The 24,708-nt window shown below is 33.5% G+C and overlaps 5 protein-coding genes across 10 annotated transcripts; 3 read left to right on the forward strand and 2 right to left on the reverse strand.

Moving 5' to 3' along the window:
* The first annotated feature begins 205 nt into the window (after positions 1-205).
* Positions 206-1,587, forward strand: LOC126772573 (uncharacterized). Its single transcript, XM_050492974.1, has 2 exons — positions 206-644; positions 1,519-1,587. The coding sequence occupies exons 1-2, from the start codon at positions 306-308 to the stop codon at positions 1,585-1,587; spliced, it is 408 nt and encodes a 135-aa protein (XP_050348931.1). The 5' UTR covers positions 206-305.
* Positions 1,588-3,720: 2,133 nt separating this feature from the next.
* On the forward strand, positions 3,721-5,778 carry LOC126772336 (bifunctional lysine-specific demethylase and histidyl-hydroxylase NO66). The gene has a single exon (XM_050492665.1). It carries the CDS (start codon positions 3,981-3,983, stop codon positions 5,727-5,729), a length of 1,749 nt encoding a protein of 582 aa, XP_050348622.1. The 5' UTR covers positions 3,721-3,980; the 3' UTR covers positions 5,730-5,778.
* Positions 5,779-5,946: 168 nt separating this feature from the next.
* Positions 5,947-7,834, reverse strand: LOC126772425 (protein PBDC1). The gene is made up of 3 exons (XM_050492796.1): positions 7,682-7,834; positions 7,507-7,605; positions 5,947-7,437 (listed from the first exon to the last, which is right to left on the reverse strand). Exons 1-3 carry the CDS (start codon positions 7,682-7,684, stop codon positions 7,048-7,050), a joined length of 492 nt encoding a protein of 163 aa, XP_050348753.1. The 5' UTR covers positions 7,685-7,834; the 3' UTR covers positions 5,947-7,047.
* Positions 7,835-9,245: 1,411 nt separating this feature from the next.
* On the forward strand, positions 9,246-19,943 carry LOC126772324 (proteoglycan 4-like). 6 transcript variants are annotated; one of them, XM_050492641.1, is made up of 9 exons: positions 9,246-9,567; positions 9,783-11,009; positions 13,081-13,196; positions 13,582-13,745; positions 14,084-14,251; positions 14,538-14,644; positions 14,780-14,950; positions 16,190-16,310; positions 16,460-19,943. In XM_050492641.1, the coding sequence occupies exons 2-9, from the start codon at positions 9,819-9,821 to the stop codon at positions 16,543-16,545; spliced, it is 2,124 nt and encodes a 707-aa protein (XP_050348598.1). In that variant the 5' UTR covers positions 9,246-9,567; positions 9,783-9,818; the 3' UTR covers positions 16,546-19,943. The 6 variants fall into 6 exon arrangements, with proteins under 6 accessions (XP_050348598.1, XP_050348600.1, XP_050348601.1 ...); XM_050492643.1 differs by having other exon boundaries at positions 14,780-14,920; XM_050492644.1 differs by having other exon boundaries at positions 9,841-11,009.
* Positions 19,944-22,850: 2,907 nt separating this feature from the next.
* On the reverse strand, positions 22,851-24,506 carry LOC126772430 (60S ribosomal protein L26). The gene is made up of 4 exons (XM_050492801.1): positions 24,431-24,506; positions 24,020-24,201; positions 23,281-23,421; positions 22,851-23,024 (listed from the first exon to the last, which is right to left on the reverse strand). Exons 2-4 carry the CDS (start codon positions 24,185-24,187, stop codon positions 22,887-22,889), a joined length of 447 nt encoding a protein of 148 aa, XP_050348758.1. The 5' UTR covers positions 24,188-24,201; positions 24,431-24,506; the 3' UTR covers positions 22,851-22,886.
* Positions 24,507-24,708: the final 202 nt, after the last annotated feature.

A 24,708-nucleotide genomic window follows, 5' to 3' on the forward strand; every position in this document is an offset into this window, starting at 1 on the left:
GTGTCACCGCCAAAAATCGCCAACCGTCATCGCAGAATTATAGCATACATAATGCCCGGTTTACATTATTCCAGTCCAGCAATCTAGTCCAGTACTGGATTGCTTACTGGAAAAATGTAAACCGACACTGGAATGATTGAATGAATCCAGTAACTGGATTCGCGGTCTACTTTTGAATCCAGTGCTACCAATCCAGTGCAACTGGAATAATGTAGACGGCCAATCCAGTGCCATTCCAGTGCTGACGAAGTACACACGTGTTGGTTGTTTTTGCGGACTTTTTTGCAAAGAAAAAGGATTTAACAATGGTGAAGAAGTTATCTGAAGACGAAACTGTAAAGTTTGTCACTATATACAGAGAAAATCCGTGTTTATGGGATATAACTTCAGATCATTATAAAAACAAAGCTATGCGCCAAACTGCTTTGCAAAATCTGTGCATTGGTATGGAAATTGAAGGATTCACACCGGAAGATGTAAAAAACAAAATAAAAAGCATTCGTTCGACATACTACCTTGAACTAGACAAGATTAAGAAATCATCCACATCTGGTGCTAGTGGCAATGTTTACCAACCCAAAGTGAAATGGTTCGCCGAATTCAATTCATTTATTAAAAATGCGATGGTGAAGCGTAAAACACAGGTATTTATTTTAAGATTTTTATTTATTTTTATTTTAGTAGCATATTATTTGTTAAAACACACAAATTTATCAATGTATCATATGATTTTGCCATGGTACTTTTCCTTCGTTCACAAAATAATTAGTAAATTGAGTTCTTTTTTCCCTGGCATGTGTTGCTGAGTTGTTACTGCCCTGCTGTATGATACTATCTAAAGAGGTTATTTCGGATCTCCATGTTCCATTAATCAAATGATGGTCGTTGTGATCGTCATGGTCTACACAAGAAGTAGTCATATAATTGCTTGACTTTTTTCTCAACCAATTGTGTAGAGAGCAAGCTGCATACACAATGTGATCCACAGTATGTAACTTAGTTGAAATAGCTTTTTCGAAAATTCTGAATCGACTTACTAATATTCCAAAAGCGTTTTCTACAACGCGTCTAGCACGGGACAGCCTGTAATTATATATTTTTTGTTCAAAAGTTAAATTAGCCCCAGGATATGGTTTCATTAAGTATGTTTTTAGTGGAAATGCTGCATCAGCCACAATCACTCCATCTTCTGGAATAAAACTGCCATTTTCTAATTCAGTAAAAATGGAACAGTTTTTGAAAATACCACCATCCGAAGCGCTTCCATTTGCGCCCACATTGATATACGTAAAACAGTAATCATGGTCAACAAGAGCCATCAATACTATGCTGTTTTCTTTTTTATAATTAAAGTTCGTACTTCCATATTCATAGGAGCCAGTAATTTTTATGTGTTTTCCGTCTAACGCTCCGTAGCACAAAGGAAAGTTCCACTTATTCCGAAAGCCTTCCTCGACTTGTTTCCATTGTTCCGCAGTGGGTATCTGCAAAAAGAAAGTAAAAATATTTTATTTTCAGGAAAATACTGATGATGCTCAAAATAAAGAAAATACTGACAATACTCAACCTAGTGACCAATGTCGCTAGATTCGTAGGCATTATACGTCATACTTATTGAACATAAGTTTTGTTTTAGGACGCACACAGTTTCAAAAACTTTTTTCATCTATAGTTAATCTTCTTCTTCTGCCTAGCGTTTTCCCGGCCTAGGCCTAGGCTCCCTCATGTCGTCCCTCACGACATCGAGCCTCGAGTTTTTTTTTTTACGCTGGAAAAACGCATTACGCGTTTCTCCCACGGGACAGTGGGGGGGTATGTGGGGCTCGCCGATGTCCGAGGCGTTGAGTGCGCCCCGAACAACGGAATACCCACTAAAAAACCAGCGGTACCCTTTCCGTCATAACGAGGAGCGCCACGGGATCACTTGCGCATGCTACCGCGACGCTCTGACGGGTGGCCTGCGTATGCAGGCCTCCATTCTCTATGGGGATTACCAGGGTACTGAGAACCCCCTAGTCCCAGCGACGCCTATTGCGGCGGAGGGAGAAGGTGCGCATAGCGCCTCATTCTTCTCCCCAGTCTTCTTCGGCGGAGCAGGTTTGCAGCGGCGTCCTCTTCCCGCTCCCGCTCCGCGGCCTCCTTCTGCGACATTACATTTTCACAGAAGGAGACCATTTCCGACCAACACACATCGCTTCCGAGCATCGCGTTGATGATGCTCGGCAAGGAGAGGTCTCCACCGACAACTGCCGCCAGAGAAAGCCTCTGGGGCCCCCACGCGGCACACTCCGTCAGGGTGTGTTGCGCCGTGTTGGTTGGCGCACCACACTCGTGGCAGGAAGGTGACATTTCCCGCCGTGCTATCTTGTGCAGGTACATACCGAAGCAGCCGTGTCCGGTAAGTACCTGCGTTAACCTAAACGAGAGCGTGCCTCGTTTTCTTTTGAGCCAGCGATTTAAGTGGGGACGTACCGCCTCCACTGTCGCCAGGCCCGCTGTGGGGGACCTCAGATCTTCCTCCCATCGGGCTATCAGGGCTTGCTGGGCTAGAGCCCTGATCCGCCCAACATCCGCCGACCCTGGACGGTCGCCGCGGTCTCTCGCCTCGGCCCGGAAGCGGTACACCTCTGCGAGCACCTCCGCCTGGAGTTCCCAGGGCGGATCGCCCGCGAGGAGCGTCGCCGCTGTCCAAGACACCGTACGATACCCTCTTATTGCTCTTACCGCTATGACCCTCTGCGGCCTGCGCAGGCGGGACCGGTTGTGAGCAGTGAGCGCATCGACCCATATCGGGGCACCGTACAGTGCCATCGACCTCACTACGCCAGCATAGAGGCGCCGACATAGCGATCCCGGTCCTCCCACGTTGGGTAGGAGGCGACCCAAGGCGGCAGCTGTGTTGATGAGCTTCGGGCCGACTTGTACCTGTACCTGCACGGTATCTTGCGATCACAGATTACTCCCAGTTCCCGCCATTTGGCTCAAGCTGTGTTTATTCTAGCTCTGACGTCGTAGTCGATTGTACCAGACTTCATCTACAGTTAATACTTTTATTAATTAGCAAACACAGTGGTAATCTGAAGTCCGAAAAATATGTATATGATAATTCCATAAAATTTCCATTATTTTCGTCAGATAATGTGTAAAACCTAATTGTAAGCTTCAAAGCGTATACCACTCATCTTAGAGCCTCCAATACCCTCGTCATCGAGGCTACGATTAAATGAAAATCGGAAATCAATTGAATTGGCTCGTAAGTTTCGTTTGATGAAACCTAAAATAAAAAATGGGAAATAGAATCCGTTATACCTGAACTACCTAAGATCCTCAAGTACTCAGTGAGGTAGAAAGGTTATATTGATGGATTATTGAACGACTTAAGGTTGATTGAAAAGTACGATAAAAGTAAGTGTATGAGATAAATTATAATATTATAATTATATGCTATATATATGAACAAAAAGGGAATTTGAAACAAAAGATTACAAATATGAAAAATAACATTAATTATTTCAATAATTAATTTTCAAGTAATTGTAAAAAAAAAAGTTATTCAAGTAATTAAGACTGCCTTGTGCCATAAGGCTAGCATCCAAGCCGTAAAAATTTGTAACGTCGTATGACATAACAAATCGTAGACAGAGAAACTAACTTTGTTTCTCAGTCTACGTAACAAATTGACAATAAAATTTGACGTTATGGCAATATTTTATCATTGACTAAGGCTAGGTATAAATCAAAACATAACCTATAAGAGCTACAAAGCTAAGAAATACCTATAACGTCCCCATTGTAACGAACACAGTTTTGCAGAATTGTAATCTCATACTTGAAAAAAGGCTGTTACTAAAAACATACAAGAAAAACAATATTTAAACCATTTATCAACTATTTTTGTATTGAATTGGAGGTTACGTCCGTATGGTTAAATATTCCTAGTATAAGAAACACAGTAATCTATTTTTTGTAACAGAATAATTATGGAATCCACGCTTTCAGCTTTTGCTGTATACAATTCCCAGAAAAAAGAATCCAAAAAGAGACATCGTAAAAGAAAAAATAAACCACCGACTTCACCAAAACTGTTAAAAAATGTTGGAGAAGATCTGATAAAAGATATCGGATTAAAACTTAAACAAAAACAGAAGAAAAATAAGGAAATCAAAAATATTATTAAAAAAAAGTCACATAAAAAAAAGAAATCTAAAAAAAGTATTAAAAAGTTACATGTTGAAAAATTAGATTTAAGCAAACATAGTTCTGAAAGTGATGAAGTGCCTGAACTAATGTCTCCTCCGACGAAACATATTGAAGAGCCCTACAACGATGATGGAGCTTGGTCTCATTCAAGTAATGAAAGCTTTGAATTTACTCCGGTACAAACAGAAAGTACTGAAGAAGGATTGAAAGTATTTAAATGGATGATAGCTCCATTTAGTCCTGACGACTTCCTCAACCAAATATGGGAAAAAAAACCACTGCATATTGCTAGGAAAAAGCCCCAATACTATAATGAAATTATTTCTACGCCAAGCATTGATACAATGTTGAGAAAAGAAAACATTCAATTTACTAAAAATATTGATATAACTTCATATATTGACGGTAAAAGAGAGACTCATAATCCTGAAGGTAGAGCTCACCCACACTTGGTTTGGGACTTTTATTTAAATGGCTGTAGCATTAGGTTATTAAACCCACAGACATATATATCACGCCTACATTTACTAAATGCTACTCTGCAAGAATTCTTTACCTCCTTTGTGGGTGCTAATGCATATCTTACTCCACCAGATAGCCAGGGATTTGCACCACATTATGATGATATTGAAGCATTTATTTTGCAAGCTGAAGGTAAGAAACATTGGCGTGTTTATAAACCAAGAGAAGAAAATGAGGTACTTCCTAGAATATCATCAAAGAATTTCACTGATGATGAAATAGGAGATCCTGTTCTGGAAGTAACTTTAGAGGCTGGGGATATGTTGTATTTTCCTCGAGGATATATACATCAAGGTATTACAATTGATGGAGAGCATTCTCTACATGTCACAATCAGTATGTATCAAAAACATGCATGGGCTGATTTATTTGAAAAGATGTTACCGGCTGCATTACAAATAGCTATTAATGAAAATGTGGAACTAAGACGTGGTTTACCTTTTGATATCTATGATAATTTTGGCCTTGTACACTCTGATGTTAATACTCCACGTAAAACTAAAATAGAAAATCTAATCAAAACTTTATTTGATAAAATTAAAGATTACTTGCCTATTGATGAGGCTGTTGATCAAATGAGTAAGAAATTTCAACAAGATGCTCTTCCTCCAGTTTTGAGTGATTTTGAAAAAGCAGTCACAGTATATGGTGATACAGATCTCATGATAGAAAATGGGAGGGTTACAAATAGAGTCGAAATTAGTCTAGATACTAGGATAAGATTATTGCGTAAGAACATTTTAAGGATGATTTCCGAGGATCGCATAAGGTTGTATTATCATGCTGAGAATTCTTTAGAATATCATGGAAGTGAACTACCATATTTAGAAATTGAAGAAGATATAGCACCAGCTATTGAAACCTTAATAACTTCATATCCAGAATATGTGTCAGTTGAAAATTTAGATGTACCTAATGAATCAGACAAATTACAAATCGCAGATGCCCTATGGAGCAGGGGTTTGATTATGACAGAATACCCACTGGAAAATATTGATGATGATTGAATTATTTGATTTGTTCTTAGTACACTAGATAAGATAAACATTAATACAAGTTTTCTTTAATTTCATAACAACCCTGTTTCACCTGACTTGATTTGTTAAAAAACATTTAATTCAAAACTTTAATTTGAAGTAGTACTTGAGTCTTTTTCCCTGTATATATTTTGGATGACACTATTAATTAGGGTAATAAGTAGTTTTGATTAATAAAACTAAAAGCTCAGTAAAAAAATTTATTATCATAAAATGTATGAGTAATTGAGCACCCATTCATTTTTAATTTAAAACTAATAGAGGTTGTTTGTATGAGAATAATATGTTTTGCATTTTCTGGCAGGCTTTTTAAGATTGCAGATATCACATGGAACAATCCTATTCTACAAGTTGTTTGAACATGATAAATAATTTATTTTGTTTGGGAATGTAGGCTGACTAATGATAAGACGGTATTGTCTCTGCCTTGAACTTATCACAGATGTTAAAAATATTGTTCAATTTGAATTGGACACAATAAAAGCTAATTAGTTTTTCTTTAATCTAAATACATGATATGACATCTTTATAGGAATAACAAGTCATTATAAAATGAGATAGTCATTATACAACTAAGTTATACAAAATCCAAACCAATAATTTTCTAAAATATATTTATTATAGTTATTTAAATAAAAAATACATATTTGTCAGAGAGTAATTGAGTTTCAAATGATATTCTAATTTTACACTTATATTTAAATTATACATTATAAAAATGCACTATATTGTTGTTTTTTTTTAAAGATCTTAGGTAGATATAGAAGTAATTTTACTCTTTAAGAACGGCAGTATTGGTCACATCTCGTAATATTCTTGTGTATAATTATTTATGGTTACTACAAAAGCAATATATTAAATGACTGCATAGAAAAAGTTTAAATTAGTGAGTGTTATCAATAAAAGTCAGCCCTTTCTTGCAAGTCACATAAACATTAATTATATCATGATAAATGACTAAAAATGTAAAGCATCAGTGACAATGATCAGAGATTTTATTTTTAAATGGAGTAGATAATTGCCACACATTAAATGCAACAAACTTCACTGTAAAATATATACAAAGATTTAATAATACACCTGTTCTTATTGTCTTACAAGCTGCCAATCACTAAATTTCCAAGTGTCTCATTAAAACTAATAATAATTAGCTTTTATTGTTCCACTACATAATGTTCCACTGAAGTGATTGATTAAGTTTTTATGAAAAGGCAATTATTATTGTAGCGATACACATTATAACTTAGATACTTGTTCATAGTTAAGATACTGTTAAAACTATGGCATGTTACGCAACTATTTCTCTTGCATTGTTTTGAGCTTCCATATGGGCTTTGGACGCGCACTTATATCTTTTCTTAACTTCATTGTTAATTCCTTCCCTGTTTCTCGCAATTTCTACTGCATAGAATTGAACTCGGGGCACTAAGATGGTGTTTTGTTCTGAGTAATCACCTTTTGTGTCTGCACGCATTAATGTACCAAAACTGTAATCTTCAACTATATTTTTAAATTTTTCGCAAAACATACGCCACTTGGCTTTATTAACATTATTTTTTATTTCATCTTCTTTTATGTAGGATATGTTCAAATCTGGAAAATCTTGTCGGAAGTGAGAATATATGAGATCGTCGTGTGGTGTTAAACGAAGCCATCTCGTATCAACCGAACAGAGAACCTACAAAATAACAAATTATTAATTACACGTATTTTTCTCTAGATTAGGTTATTGCATATAATAACCTACATTAAAGTAAATATCACTGTGTTCCATGGCTCTAGCTGCCCAAAGATGTTCAAGAGTCTCATCATTACCAAATTCTTCAGCGGGTCTAGTCAGGACGTCCTGAAATACATAAAATTATAGTATAGCATAATTATGATTTTCATGCAAGAGTTTTACTATAACTGTATGTACTTGCCATGATTAATTAAATAACACTTCTTAATAGATTTATACAGCTCTAAAGATTGCTCAAATAGTGTATAATATGTATTGTTTTATTTAAAAAGGGTAATTCGATTAAAGACAATTTGAAAGACTTAATCATTCATGAGTTAGAGCAGCAGAGACAGCGACAGCTGAAATAATCGCTGAAAATAAGGGTTGCCAAATCTTTAAAGTATTGTACTCTTAAACTATGTAAAATTTATTACTAATGTGATTACATAAATATGACTAAGTAATATCTATTGGATGTATATTTTTTTCCCGTAAATTTTATAAATGTTACTAAAATTTCTATAAAATAAGAACCTCAAATTACGTATATTTCATTATTACATGAAAAGATACGAAAAGATTTTAGTCCAGAAATTCATTTGTTCAAATAAACTATTAATAAGTACCATTAAGCATGTACAGTTTAATAATAAGTCGAGTCAACAAAATAATATTATTAATTATATCATAATTCTAGGTTAAAGATGCATGGAAATCCAAGCACGGGTTCCAACGTAAAACAAGATGATCAAGAACAATAATTTTTAAATACTAATTTCGGTTTAAATCATATTTATTTTAAAAGAGCAACTACGCGAGTTTCTTGTTGTTTCTTTGAAAAACCATTTTATTGTAAAGTTTACTTGAATAAAATATTTTGAATTCTTTTGAATATATTTTGCTGACCATACAAAGATAATGCTATCCGTTTTTTTAAAAATCTTAATTTTCACAGTTCACACAAAATTGCTTGAATATTTGGGGGTTAGGTACACACTACAAATTTTTGAACCCAAAATTAAATATTTGCACTAAATATTCCAAAATATAGACTCAGAGTTACTTATTCTGTGGTCTTATTCTATTGGAGATATAGGAAACTCTTAAAGTATGGCGGCAAAATAAATGCACAAAAATATAAATATAGTATTGGTATAAACTTAATGAAATTAATGTTATATTTGCTAAAACTTCTAACATTGCCATAATTTTATTATAATAATTTATAAAACACCTTTTATATGACAATTGTGTTGCAACAGTGGTACTGAAATTAGCCAGAGACGGATTTTTTAGTTAGTAGTATACTATAACTTTCAATGTATAATTAATTTATATTTTTATTCTTCTTTTTTGTTATTTCCTATTGCTTAATTGTTACAGTGGTGTTATTATTACTTTGTACGATGATGTTTTTAAGCAAACTATAATCTGATATAATTGACTATTGTTAGTATTTATACAGTGTGTGGTATGTACATTAAAAAAAGGAAATGGTTCAGTGCCAATGTTTTCTAGTTTTAATAGATAATATTTATTTTATTTAATGTGTGAATACAAAATTGATTAAATACCAACATTTTTATATAAGACAATAATATTAAAAGATCACAACATTTTATTTAAATATAAACGCGACCATTAGTATATGAGACAGATAAATTAGAAATATAGTTGATAAGTTGAGACAAAACATCTTCGGACGGCTTCGTTCCAACTCCGTATATATCTACGATTCTATCATTTCATTGGCGGAATGAAAAAAGAGGGTGGCGCATGCGCGTTAGGCCGACGCCATCTCTAAACTACTGTGCATAATACTTGTTGAAAGATTTCAATGGTTTAAGTGATTTTGGTGTGTGCTAAATCATGATAAAAGCGTTAACCATGGAATTACTTTGTTGTGAGTGAGGTCAAGTGTCTGTACACAACCTTTGATGACTGTACTATTTCAATCAGTGTCGTCGGCGGAGTCTTGATCTTGCGGAAGTTTCTTAGCTATAGCAACGCATATTTTTTGCGGCTATCTCTGCCGCGCTCGCTACACACCAATTTCATGATTGTTTAACGCCAGTTTCACTAGTGGTAACTTTTAAACATTATTTCCAGCTTTTTAACTCAAGTTAATGGTAGAAATATTAAAAAGCGGGCAGAGTTATGTACTTCGGCAGCGTTCTTACGCGCGTTCACCTATACATAGACACAAGTTGTATTATGTATGAATTATTGTTTTGGGTCAAAGACATCTCGGTGTTCTGATTCGCAACAACAACAGTGTAAATACATTCTTTATGTTTCAGCTTAAACACGGTGAAGAAAGTGAGTCTTAAGTTGATATGAACTCTGCTTTAAAACCAGTGCTGCCCCAACCGGGGGTACCTCAGCCAGGCGGCCAGGCGAGTCCCGCCAAAGGCAACGTAGCGAGCGCAAACCACGCTGTAGGACTGCCGCAGGGCGCGCAAAACTCTCTTCATCACGGCTCCAACAACCTGGTCGGTCAGAATCTGATCCACCACGCCCCCACGCCTCAGTTGCCGAATCACGCGGTGCCGTCCATGGCTCCTGTGTCCGCTAACATGGCCCAAATGGCACAAAACATGAGCCACCACGGAAACCTGTCTCACGTCACACAAAACTCTATTACACCGGCAAACATAGCTGCCAGCCCTAGTAAAAGTGCAACCACTAGTGCTCCCCTCAGTTTAGTACAAGATAAAGCAAATGCATCGCAACCCCTAGCTTTAACTAGAACACCTGAGAAAAAAGAACCAGATTCAACTGGCCAAGCCAATGGGACAATAGAATCCCCAAAATCAGCGTCAAATGCACCGTCTACATTGAAACCACATAACCCTGAACCAAAACAAGACAAGCAAGATATTGCTAAAACATCACCAAGTACACCTAAGCCACCTGAAAAAGCAGCTAGTGCTCCTAGCACACCCCAAAAACCTGAGACATCCAATCCTGTCAGTCAAGCTGATAGTCCAGCACAACCTAAAGTAGCTACAGCTAATGAACCCCCAGAGAAATCACCATCAAAACCAACAGAGCTTAAGCCAGCACCTGCTGCAGATGTAGCACCTACACAGAGTGATAGTAAGCCTGTTCCTGAATCGGCTAACGATAATCAGATTCAAGAGAAATCATCTCCTCCACAGAAAGAATCAATGGAATGTGTAAAACCAGAAATTGCTAAGGAAGAAAAGAAAGAGGAAGTTATAGAAAAACCAGTAAAGAGTTCAGAAGATAAAGTAGAAGAAAAACCAGAGCCACCTAAGCAGGAAGAGCCTGAAAATCAACAGAAAGATGAAAAAATTGAGGAAAAGAAGTCTGAGGTTAAAACACTAGCTATAAAAACTGAAGTTAAGGTCACACCAAAATCCACACTAAAGTTGGCTACAGTGACCCCACCAATGAGAAAGCGGAGACAGGTGTCCGAAAAAGCGGACGGACCAACACCACCCAAAAAGGCAACTGAAGGTGACAACACACCAGATACAAGAACAAAAAGGAATCGGACAAAGGTAAGGATTTTTATAATATGGAAATATTTATTAGAACAAATATTTTTCTGGATTGATACTATTTGTGTTGTTGTTGATGTTTTGAGTTGCTTAATTAACTAAAGATAAAGAGATAGCTCAGTCAATAGAAAATGTGTATATTAAGCGAAGACAACTCAATCAAATACATGGGCAAGTTTCCACTGGCTGTGGGAAATTCATGTAACTTTACTTTGTAATTAAATTAATTTATTACTTTTTTTAATTAAAAAAAAAACATCAAATATTTTTATTAAATTCTGTACTATTTGTATAAAATGTTTCTGTACAATTAATTCTTAAATATAATTAAAAAAATAATGCTAGGAACATAACTTCCTACCTCTTTGGTTTAGTTTCTCTTCAAGATTAATAATAATAAAAAATAATTATTAAAATTAAAAAAAAAAATGTGTATAATACGTAAATATGTATTACGTATTTCTCTTAAGAAACGATGTCCAATATAATGTTAGGTACGGATAATATTATTAAACAAGTAATTGATTTTCGTAAACTAATGGCGGGAAAGTAAACTACAATACGCGAACTATGTTGGCCGAGACGAGATCAGACTTCCGATATTGCACGGCGTATATTATATACCTATGTATAAAGTTTCTATATTTCTAACTATGAAACTTAAATTTTGCAAAACAATAAAATATACTGATGCATTATTATCATCAACGAGATATTTTTTGTTTTATGACAAACCAATGAGTACCTAAGGTAAAATAAACTTTAACGTCATACTTTAAAGGTCATAATTGAATATGTATAACTTACCACGTCAGATGTATTTAAGGCTTATTTTAAGTATCGATATTATAGTATTGTTTGTTGGTTGTTTTAGTTCAGTTGAAGTGCATAGAACTTGAAAGACAAAAGAACCTATTCATTAAAATATTTCGACGGTGATTCTCGGAACACATTTTTTAAACCCATAAATTATAAAATATTACAAACATTTAAATTGTTATTGAATAAAAAAAAACTATTGTATTTACTAAATTCTCATTTTGAACTTTTTTTCATTGTTCACCGCATGGGTGAACAATGAAAAAAAGAAAACTAGTGATAATGCACTACGGATTATTATCGATAATACAGACAAAAAAACTTGCTTTTGTAAATCATTTTTAACAATGAAAAAAGGAAAACTAGTGGTAATGCACTACGGATTATTATCGATAATACAGACAAAAAAACTTGCTTTTGTAAATCATTTTTAAATAATTTAACACTGTGTGAAGCTTTAAAAATTCATATTAAAAAAAGAAACGCCTTGTCCCACAGCTGGATTTACGGCCTCTTCTCCTTTTTGGAGAAGTGGATGATTGATGATTTGTAGGAAGCAATTGACATAATATATACATAGATGCTATATAGCCAATTAATTAGATAAACTTTTTTACCGCGGAAAATGGACTACCTGCGTCCTCGTGAAACACTACGCGACAAGTTAAATAAAATATACGTCATTCAGAATGTTTTGAATAGCAACAAAATGGCCGCGTTTTTTTAAAATAATAATTATAATATACAAATCAATGTTTTTTGTTAAAAAAAATGTACTACCATATTAACATATCCTGCTAAAACCGTGCAGCTTTAATCATAAATTAATTGTTATTCATTGACACAATCTAAAGGTTCTTTAACACAATAATAATTATACTAACCGTAAGTTAAGACATTTCTGTACTTTAAGATCGTTCCTTGACACGTGACGTGTTCAATATTTGAATAGGACATATGTACCTAAAAGCTGCCATTCTCACATGCAGGCGAAGCAGCAGATGTATATTACTATTATAACTAAGATTGTACAGCGGAATGCTATATTACAAATGGTAGTTTTTTTTCTATTTATAACAACACAACTCTAAAAAAATCATAATTTCTATTAGATCCACATGATAACAAGACTGCGTAACGTATATCCTTATACGTTGCTGCTTACAAGCTGCTATTGCGTCATTGTCATCAAATTTATACTTTGCGATTTAGTAAAGAAAAGGTCGATTATCTAAATTCAATGATTTTTCAGGTACAATTATATCAATCACCAACGCCAGAGATAGCTATGGCGACCAAGTTATCGGCTTCTGCAGGTCGATCCACGCCGACCAAGCCAAACGATGACAAACTTATCGTGTTTTATAAGTAAGTGATCAATTTATTCTAGTCAAGTTTATTATTCATATTTTGTAAGTTAAGTTTCATAGCTTGTTGTAAGTTATATTATAATATATTTAATTTAATTTATTATTTGACATTTTTAGAGATTTAATTCGTATTTAATCATTAAGTATGAATTTTCATTACTTTCTAATCGCAAAAGGCGGAAATAAATTGTAATTAAACATGAAATATAAAACTATGTAGTGGATTTTGCTAGAATCGTAAATTTTCCTTCATTATTTTATTCACTAAATTAAATGAGGCTAAATAAATGAGGTTATTTTATTATCATGCTGCTTTATATGATAATTATTTGATGTTATAACTTATATTACGTACGTGTGATAGAAATGTTTGATGTTTTTAGGAACGAATACTTAGCCGTTCGTAATGCGGAAGGTGGTTTCTACGTTTGCCAAACTATGCAAAACGTTTATCGAACAACACGAAAAATCAAAATACGCTGGCTCTCTCAGGACAAATCAGACGCAACGGGAGAAACGTACAAGCCGGATTTCTATGACGTCACAGGTTTGTTGTCTTGTTTATTACGATTTTATAAAGTTCAAATTGAATTGAGTATTTGATATTTTTTCTACTAAAAATCTTCGTTAAGTACATTTTAATATACTTTTTTATATTAATACTTTATTGTAAACATATATGAATATGTTAACTACTTATTGTGTAGTACAACACCGTCAATTCCTTAAGCCATTAGTAGCTATGTCTTTATATCATTCCAACCACTATAAAAATATACAAATTCATTTATTGCAAGATTCTTTCTAAAGAAGCAAAGTTTGCTACCTGTATGGAATATAACCTTTAAATGTACATTAATTGTAATATGTTGGTGCGCGGTGCAGACATGGAGTGCGTGCTGACGACGCTGTCGATGCAGCGCGAAGGCGGTGGCGCGCAGCGGCTGCGATCCGGCGAGCGCGCGCGCGCCGCTTCCATCCTGGAGCGCGCACTGCGCGCCGAGCAGAGCGGCGCCAACTGCCTGCAGCTCACCGAGGAGCATCCCGACGGACGTGTGTACACTCTTTACGTTCACGCTCACTATCAGCCAGGCCGCACTCATTAGCCTACTGATTCTCTTTCCCTGACTGAACGTGCCTCTCACGTAAACAGCTTCAAACTCTCATGGGTCGAAGGTCGAGCTAGAGCCAAAATCTTCTGGAAATCTAAATTCTATAATCTAATATAATCTTTCCATTATACATACAAGAGCTACACGTATTTATATGAATATTTACCTTAAATGAAGTAAGACTTCCTGGCCTTTCAATACTTAACTAAATACACCGTAAATTTCAGTGGACCTCTCACTGTATACTGATGAGTCGCAGTTAGAGAAGAAATCGCGTAAACGCAACAGCTCCAAGAGTTCTCCGCGCACAACGGACGACGCTACCGAGACTGCGGTGAGCACACTAGCACATGATATATAAGAACATTATACACTTAAACACTAAAAAATAAATTTTAGTTACTAGTCAAAATTTAAAAAAAACTTTCAAAAGGACATATTTTTTTGATAATTGTATATTTTTCAACAGAATGAAGAGGCGACGCCTAGCAAAAAAGCGCGGACGACGCCAAAACGCAGTCCGAAAAGCGTCCGTAAATCCAAATCAACACCAAAAACTCAAAAACGAAAATCGTCAGGTAGTACGCCCACTGTGGCGACCTCTAGCAAGGTAGGCATAGTACGACGGATATATAGAAATGTACGTATCCGCTGTCATCTACTAAACACGTGAGCCACCCAACGCTAAAGTTTGCTTTGGGCCTTCGGAAGGATGGACAAATTGTTGGTATAGTGATTCGAAATTATTTTTGTTAGTACACATATGCTTGAAAATGATACATTTTCAAGCATATGTGTAATAACAAAAATAACACAAACGGACAGACAATTTCAGCGTTTTTTAAACATCATTTTATATCATTATTTATCTTAACTCATATCAATTTATTTATGATTTGAAATAAACTATTTATGTGATAAAAAAAATATTTTGACTCCAAATTTAATAAAAAATCAGTATCAATATTTGTCTGTCCTTTTGTTATTACGGAATTGTTAATCCAATACCAATAAATTTTTTTTAACATCAATTGAAAAATAGACAAAATAAATATCCTCCGAAGTCCCAAAGAAGCCAAACTGAGGCTGCTTGGGTATGAATTGTTATGATTGAGTCGTTAGTTAGTGAATGCGAGTTGAGTGATTCAAACGGATGGCTGTAATTTTAATGATAAATATGCATGTTATACTATAGTATGATGAAAGTTAAGGTTACAGTGATTGCGGGTTATGATTGGGTCAAGGTACAATTTATTTTTTATTTCACGAAACATTGCAACTCATGATCATTCATTAAAATTAAAAGAGTCGATATGGTACACATATGCATGAATTAAAAAATTCGCTATTTAATAGCAGATTTTTTATAATGAAAGTTTTATTAAAGGGAGTCTGTCAAATATGTGTCAATGCCAATTATTAATGTTAAATAAAAAAATAATGATTAAAAAAATCATCCACCCTCATCAATCATCGCTTGCTTTTTGTGTTGTCAAAAATGATTATTTATAATTTCGGGTGATTTGCAATTTTTACTTATTTTTGTACATTTGATTTACTAGCATGTAAAGTTGCATGCCGTGGATTTAAGAAAGGAAAAGTTCTATTGGTCATGGAAAAATACTAATCAATTGAAAACAATTTAGAAAATGCATGCATATTCTAATGAATAATAAATTTAAAATTAAATAACGTAATTTCGTAACGTGTTTCTATCTTAACGTAATACAAGGTTGTTTATAATGAGAACGATAAAAAACTTTAAAAAGTCGTATTTCAAATTTATGAAAAAAAAAATACTATAGCAGAGCTGTTATACAATATTTACAATTAAAAATATTAACCACATCACAATGTATTTAGTTAACGACGTTTTCAGACGGCAACGGCGTTGACGGAAAAGGCAAAAGCGAAAACGCCGACAAAACGAACTCCCGTAAAATCAACGAAAGTTGATACTCCTATCTCTACGCCGAGAAAGGGTCGACGTGCAGCAAAAGGTACGTCATAATACTGTCCTATACGATACAAGTAAACGATAAAATAAAATGACATACCAATACTTGCAACGTTAATTTGTATGTATTATTATGTTTACATGTAATACAAGTAACACAGATTCTATTAGTAAGAATTATAATTTTTTCAGAAAACAAGCCATCACCCGTAGTGCCAACGCCTTCAACGTCGACGGGAAAGACGGGTCGCACCCGACGTCCTCCGGTAAAGAAATAACACAACACGATATTGTACGTTAATATTACGAGACCGACGAACAGGGAGCGTTTTGCACGAGTCATTATAAATGGAAGCTAACACTAGGTCAGCTAATAGTTATTTGAGGGTCTTTTCGCACTTATCAGCAATCACATGTTTAATATAAATAATATATGTAGAGCTTTGCTGTAAGGATAAACGCGAGACTGCAAAATACGAACGTGAAATGTCAGAAAGTGAATCAACATTGATTATAAAGATTACAACAACTTACACGCATAAAAATAGAGTAGGTCACTTGAACATTTCATGGATGCGAGAAGTTTAGTTCTTACAGAATAGCCCTACCGATCTTAAAAAAAAATTATATTCATTTCTTTATAAAAAAGAATTCAAAGTCAAATTAATTTGAGATTCAATACATTTCTTGGAAGAGGTACTTAATTATAAACAAAATTATAGATGTGTTCAATTAAAGAGGTGATATGAAAATTTTCAGTTACCTTTAGCGGTAAGTGTAAGAGGAGACCTTTAGTCCATTGTGATCGTGTAGTTTAATTGATAGTTCACAGTTCTATTTTTGTTAGAAGAAATAACATTTGAAAAACATATGTTGTTAAAAACTACGTATTTAATTAAATACATTAAATCCAGTCCTTGGTTTATAGTAGAAAATATATGATAATTTAATTGTTAAATCACAAAGTATTTATTTAATAGCACATTTATTAATATTCTAAGGTCCCATAATTATGGTTAAGTGAAATACGTACAGGATAAATTCCATTTTATTTGTAGAAATAAATTGAGAACAAGACTTCTCTAAAGATTTTAAAAAGAACTTTATACTGCCAATCAAAAAAAAAAAATAGACGAAATTCGAATGTTTGAAAACATTTTCGGCCTTATACATAATAAAATTTGTTAAACGCAATTTAACAAAATATACTTTGCCTTATTTATGTCTAATTGAAATACATAAGACAAAAGATATTTACGTTAGAATAAGTTTAAGTAAAATTTAAACATGGCTGTTAGTAAACCCCATAATATAGTTTTCTTAATATATAAAATATATATTCTTCCAAATATTTGATCTGTAAAAATATTTTATTTATACCAGTGTCTTCGTGCAAACGTTCCCGGTTCGATTAAAACGTATTTAATGTTCACGTATAAAAAGCCTTTAGGCTTTATGGTTCATGTGTTATCTACACAAAAATCGTCTATACGTTTGTTTTATAGACAGATTAAGACAACATTTCGAAACTGTATTAAGTTTATAAGTTAAGAAACATTTGAAACATAGTTCGTTTTTTTTTTTTTATATTTTTACCCGAAAGTAGTTCTAATTTAACTCGTTATATATTAAATAACACGGTATTTTTGAAATGTTGTCTCGTTGTTTTAAGTTATGGAGTATGTGATGATGTTGAAATATATATATATATATATATAATCAGGCAATGTCAGATTTTGAGGTCAATTTTATATCTGTCAGCCATCAATACAAGTGGCATTAATGGCTGATAGATTTTAAATTTAAATGGGACAAGAACATTAAATAAATGTTTACCGTGGCTCGAATACATGTAGGGTAGTCAAAGTCAAATAAAACATTTTTTTGTCAAATAGTAATTGAAATTAATTGCATCTGATTAGCAAAATTATGTTTAATATATATTATACAGACAAGCGTATAATATATAATAATAGCAATTCTACAATACAAATGTATTTGGGCTAATCAGCTGCCATTTTGTTTTTATAATTATACATTGCAAGAAAAATGTATTAATCATTGACAAACTTGTATAATGTTTAATTTTTATTATACAAAGCAGCATACATATTATATGTTAATAGCTGGAGTAATACATGTTTTAAATGGTCAGAATAAAACATTCCTCAAAATCTGATATTGCTAGTCTAGAAAGATCTAGCACATTGCATGTTTCAATATATAAGTTAATTAAAAAAACCTGAGTAAAACATGAGTTTGACAGATATTTTTGTATGGGTTCCGTACATGTTTAAATTTTCTGTAATAGTTATTGTAAAAAAATCGTCAATTGTGAAAAAGAATTGCATTTTTTTTTAAAGTACGGATCTATCTAGATATTATTTTTTTGAATGTTTATATCATGAAAACAAAGGTTTGACATCACAATTCTTTTTTAGATATACCTTTTGACTTCGATTTGTGACGCCATGTATGACTTGGTTTTTATTACTTTTTTTTTCTAATATAATACTAAAATTTAAATAACAGTCAAATGTAAATATTTAAAAATTAACAAAAAAATATCATATAATAATATTATATGCTGACTGTTAGGGAGTAACTCTATTTCATCGCAGCCAGATTTTACGGCCGAGTCCGACGCGTTGCGGAACGTTCCGAACAGCTGCGATTAAATTGGGTCACTCCCCAATTCAGATTTAAGGAAGTTATATATTTGAGAGGTGTTTTACCTCAGTAAACGTTAAGCAATAGATATATAAGTTTGATTTTTGTATAAGATTAATTCTAAATTTCTTAACTTTTCTAGAGTATTCGATTTTATTGCGACGGAAATTATTGTATATTAGTACAAAGTATCAAAATTGGTGGATGTTAAAGCATTGAAATATCACGACGTTGCTTCGTTGGCGATAATGTTATTTTGATATGAATTGTGTTTAATTTTAATTAGATTATACGAAACGCATGCGTTCAATGGAATGAAATTCAAAGTTTTCGATCACCGATCTGGACCAATCATTCTAGTGATGACTTCGCGGGGAACTGTACACAGTTGTGTACAGTTAATTATATTATTGTATCAAATGTGTCTGCTTATTGTAAAAATAAATCATGGTGTTGTAATTACATCTAAATAACGAAATAGATAAATCAGATTGTCTTTACTTAGTGAAAGCCTGCGTGCTAATACGATTCGGTTCGATGGACTGAGAATAATTTTGAATATCGAATTAAAATATCGGCTAGACCTTACGCACATTTAATGTATTTTTTTTTTATTTTTGTTACATCACTAGTATTCGATGTACGGTTGTTACATTTAATTTACGACATACATTTTGTTAAATTGTTTTCTGATATGGATGAACCAATGTTGTTGTATCGAAGCTCGTGTGAGCGTGTGTGTGTGAAAATCTTAGGAGAACTAAGTACCTAAACGTAGGTGGTATTTTTAAATAGGTTAATATCTAAAGAGGAAATAAGTTTAGAGTATAAATTATTGCGTGTGCATTTTCTGTTTGTCGGAGCGAATGTTGACTGGTCCTCTGGTACAATAGCGTACATATTTTAGCGTTTTATACAAATAAAGATATCAGTCGAGAGTACTATTGTAACAGAAAGTCCACAAATTTTATGCAATTCAGAAATAAATATAAATAATTTAAGGAAATATTGGCGTTTTTATTTTATTTTTCTCTTTTAAGCAGGTACAATTATTTTTTGGAAGTTTATTTAATGATCTTAATGAATGGACTTGTGAATGTGACTTGATAAGTAATTTACCAATATAAAAAATAATATGTCAGAACTACATTCAACATTTCGTCGTATATTAATTAAATAATTATTTTGCTTTTTTGTACCACACATTGAGCATTATTTAGTACCCATACAAACTAAGTGCAAAATTGTTTCAGTACGGTTGACGAATGTATCGAAACTGCAAAACCGATTAAACAGTCGTAAGAAATGCCATCATTTATGGTACTATATAAAGATAAGGTCAATTCGGGGAAGACCGTCGGGCGGGTAAGGCCGTACAGTAAGGAGTACGACTAATTCTTAATAGCAACGTACATAGCAGCATGATGTACGAAAAGGGTTTACTGTTCTAATATCTATAAATTTAAGCACATGGCGTTAGTTAAAACACAGAAAGAAAAAACTTCATTTGAAATTTAGTTTGTCAGTTAACTTTCATCAAGACGATACCACATTGTTAAAAAAAAATACGCTGTGTGTTGTTGTGTGATGTTATTCGGATCTGTGTAGGTTAGTACATTAGTTTACAATTTTATAAAACAATTTCTTTATTATCTCAAAGTTGAAAAAAACTCATATTTTAAGAAATTAGTTCTAATGATACAATTATAGCATCTAAGTACGTTAGTGGTTAAGTCCGTCTAGTTGTTGGAGGCAAAGACCGGTTTATGCCGATCTTCGCCGTATCTAGATATCGTAAACCGTTTCCGACTAAGCAAGGTTTTTATTATTCGTATAATTTTTATTATTTTTATTTTTCATCATTCGCACTGCGAAACTATGGAATGCTTTGCCTGAGTCCGTATTTCCTGATAGGTACAATGTTGGTGTCTTCAAATGCAGAGTATACAGGTTTCTTATAGGCAAGCGTGCTACATCTTAGACAGTGTCGATGCTTAACATCAGGCAAGTCAACGGTCAAACGCTGGCCTATTAATTGTAAAAAAAAATTATTAACTGATTGCCAAACCCTATTGTACAATGTGTGCTTTTATTTGACTTTAGCTAACTAAATACCATCAGGTATTATCGCCATAAGATATTCAATTTATTTAAATTGTCGAAATAAAGCCTGTGGTTTACTTGAAATAAATGACATTTTTATTTTTGTTTGATTACTGTTAAATATCTATTATGAATAAAATTAAATTTCCATTGATTGAATTTGAATGTAAATATTATTTTCAGGTAAATAATTTAGTTAGTCCACAATGGGAAAGTATAACAGAAAATCCAACAGAGGAACACTACTTTTTGTGAATTGTGATGAGAATTCGATATACTTTTAAATTCATACATTATCTTTTTAAATCAAAATATAAATGTTGTCTATTTTTTGTTTGATTATTTATTGTTGTGTTAATTACTTAAGAAATATTAAAAGCTGATCTCGTAAATAAACTTTTTAATTTTTGATTAATGAAAGTGTTTTTTACCTCTGAATAACGATATGTGCCGGACTTATTCGACAAACGCTTCATTTTAAGGTAAAAGCCGCCAGGAACGATTTATTAAAATTCGACGGAACATTTTGAACTAATGTTTAAATACGCACACAAAGATTGTGTACAACAAGTAAACTGTCTATTTATAGATTTTTTTCATTATACGGTCTTATCCGACATGTCAGAAAAGTCCGTCTATTTGATTGTTATTTAAAAGTTATGATTTTTGCATAAACAAATGACTTTTAAATAATTTTGACTGTTTAATTTAATAGTCAACTAAATATTTAATCATTCTGTAGAAAAAATTGTCTGAAATGTCGTAAAGGTAGCCTGTTATGATCAATAAACTAAGTTTTTAATAAAGTATTTTACTGATGGTAGAGCTTTGTGCAAGCTCGTCTGGGTAGGTACCACCCACTCATCGAGCATATGGGCCACCTGATGCTAAGTGGTCATCAAACGCCCTTAGACATTGGCATTTTAAGAAATGTTAACCATCGCTTACATCACCAATGCGCCACCAACCTTGGGAACTAAGATGTTATATCCCTTGTGCCTGTAATTACACTGGCTCACTCACCCTTCAAACCGGAACACAACAATATCAAGTATTGTTGTTTTGCGGTAGAATATCTGATGAGTGGGTGGTACCTACCCAGACCAGTGCAGTTACTTTGATTTAACAAAGCGAGCAGCACCCTTATATATTTTACGACACATCTGCAAATATCATAAGGATTCCAATTTTTTACGAAACGATGTTTACATCACCGTTAAGATATATATTTTTTATGAAACATGTATGGCACAATACTATCAGCAGCAGAGTTGTGATGGGTATAAATTATTTACGTTTATTTTTTTTATAGAATAGGAAAGCGGACGAGCATATGGGCCTGATGGTAAGTGGTCACCAAACGCCCTTAGATATTGGCATTGTAAGAAATGTCAACCATCGCTTACATAGCCAATGCGCCACCAACCTTGGGAACTATTTTTTATTTATGTCCCTGTAATTACACTGGCTCACTCGCCCTTCAAACCGGAACACAACAATATCAAGTATTGCTGTTTTGCGGTAGAATATCTGATGAGTGGGTGTTACCTACCCAGACGACCTTGCACAAAGCCCTACCACCAGTACAGTAGTTAAAACTTCTATTAAGTTCTCAACGACTACCTTTTAAGTTCTTATATTTGCAATTAACACTGATACTTGGACTATTTTACGACAGTTTGATTAAAACAAATGCAAAGATGCTCTAGTCGATTATGTCATGTGTCCTTATTTAGTTTACAGACATGCATAAGACTTAAGTGTAATTAAAAAAGAAAATAAAACGTTTTAAGGAATTAATGAAACAAAATTGAGTTTTAGTTTTTTATTGGTCTTAAATCTATATTTACGAGGCCTCCATTGCAGTGGCAGTCTCCTCTGTGTATTTGCCCTTGTCTCCACCGAGAGCCGCCAATCTGCCCTTTGCTCTACGGTCTAAGATGGCTTTACGATCCTTGTTCATCTTTAGTTTCACAATTACACACTGAAAATAATTTACATTCATTATAAATATTTGAAGTTTTATAATTACTGTATTATTATCTTTTGAAATAATCAGAGCCATGGAAGTGTTTCAGCAATAACAGTGTCTATGCAAACTTTGGTCTTGCCTTAGTAAGTCATGATGACACTGTTTAAGTTAAAATTTATCATCATATTATAACTACTTATGTTTTTAATATATTTTTTAGCTGTTACAATAAAATGATGAGCTAAAATGAATATGCTTCCTAACTAACCTTAGAGGGGTGGATGCCGACATAAGCACTGGCACCGTTAGCCTTCTCTCTCTGGATCCTCTCAATGTATACTACAAACTTCTTACGGTACACTTGGACAACTTTGCCAACCTGTTGGCCTTTGTAATGTCCTCGTACAACCTGTAACCGATGCAAATTCATGTAGGATTGATTGTACAAAATGGCATACTCAAGTATTTGATAATTTTCTTGTTATAATTATTTATATCAGTCAAAATAATCAGAGCCATAGTTTGAACCATGGTGTAGTATTGCTGTCACATCCAGGGAACTCTGGAGAAAACCTCCTGAGTACACCTCTCAGTAGCAGCAAACAACTACAGTCTGTGAATGGTTTGTCGTCATCATTTTATTTTGTACTGATATTCTCATAAATTATGATAGTTTTATATAAGTAATAATTTAATAACAATATTAAAATGCAATTATTATTCTTGTAAAAATACCACAAAAACTACGAACAGTAGTTGAATTCATCATACTTAAAAGTTAAAATTCATTTAACTTAAATAAAGCATGGTAGGACTTCTATATTTATTCTTTCATAATAAACACCACATGTATATAACAACAGAGGTGAACAAATTAGCAAACAACGTGAGCACATTGAGAGATTTGAGTTGATTTTTGAAGTATATAATATATTGTATCAAAATATAATCTTAAAGTAAGATATTTTGAAAGATATATGTTATTGAAGTGATGGAAAGTTATATACCTGAACTTCGTCGTCTTTACGGATTGGCATAGATTTAACATTGAACTTTTGCCTCAGTTCCTTAGATAAAGGAGAAGACATCAGAACTCTTCTGATATGTGAAGGGGCGCTGAAATGCCTCTTCCTGTTTTTCCTCCTGGAGGACGTTACCAGCTTATTGTACTTCATACTGGCACTCTTCGCTGAAATCCAAAAGAGCACGTTTTATTTCACTGTTTGGAACACATTAGGTTATCGCTCTATGTGTGCTAAACGTCAATTTGCCGCGGTGAATATTGTGTTCACAAAAACTTATTATCCGTAAAATAATCATTGTTTTTAAGTAGGATATAACTTAAGATCAATTTGTTAACTCTAAGCAAATAGAATATCTGCTGCTATCGAAGATTTTAACGGATTAATACAACATACCCGAAACGACACGGCAAAGAATCAAGTTAAAAAAGACATACAGATTATAAACAAGGAGACATATTATTCAAAAATGTTGTCACTTCAAAAAATTTATAATTTCATTTTAAACATGACCCTCCTTTTTTATTAATTATTATGCGTTACTATATATTACGAACTTTATTTTTAAAATTGATACTAATTATTTTTGTGTAACTGCTCAAAAAAAGTTTCTTTATTTTATAAAATGTTATTGCATATTAAGAGGCGCCACTAGTACGAACGGACTTTGATCT

The sequence above is a fragment of the Nymphalis io genome, chromosome 12 (genome assembly GCF_905147045.1).
Source record: "Nymphalis io chromosome 12, ilAglIoxx1.1, whole genome shotgun sequence".
NCBI lineage: Eukaryota > Metazoa > Arthropoda > Insecta > Lepidoptera > Nymphalidae > Nymphalis > Nymphalis io.

Coding starts and splice junctions, on each gene's coding strand:
- LOC126772573 (XM_050492974.1), top strand. CDS start 306: ATGGTGAAGAAGTTATCTGAAGACGAAACTGTAAAGTTTGTCACTATA. Junction 645..1,518: donor TGGTGAAGCGTAAAACACAG/GTATTTATTTTA, acceptor TTTTATTTTCAG/GAAAATACTGATGATGCTCA.
- LOC126772336 (XM_050492665.1), top strand. CDS start 3,981: ATGGAATCCACGCTTTCAGCTTTTGCTGTATACAATTCCCAGAAAAAA.
- LOC126772425 (XM_050492796.1), bottom strand. Junction 7,438..7,506: donor ACAGTGATATTTACTTTAAT/GTAGGTTATTAT, acceptor GTTATTTTGTAG/GTTCTCTGTTCGGTTGATAC.
- LOC126772324 (XM_050492639.1), top strand. CDS start 9,701: ATGAATTATTGTTTTGGGTCAAAGACATCTCGGTGTTCTGATTCGCAA. Junction 14,645..14,779: donor ACGACGCTACCGAGACTGCG/GTGAGCACACTA, acceptor ATTTTTCAACAG/AATGAAGAGGCGACGCCTAG. Junction 14,951..16,189: donor TACGACGGATATATAGAAAT/GTACGTATCCGC, acceptor CGACGTTTTCAG/ACGGCAACGGCGTTGACGGA.
- LOC126772430 (XM_050492801.1), bottom strand. CDS start 24,187: ATGAAGTACAATAAGCTGGTAACGTCCTCCAGGAGGAAAAACAGGAAG. Junction 23,422..24,019: donor GTAAAGACGACGAAGTTCAG/GTATATAACTTT, acceptor CATCGGTTACAG/GTTGTACGAGGACATTACAA. Junction 23,025..23,280: donor TCGGCATCCACCCCTCTAAG/GTTAGTTAGGAA, acceptor AATTATTTTCAG/TGTGTAATTGTGAAACTAAA.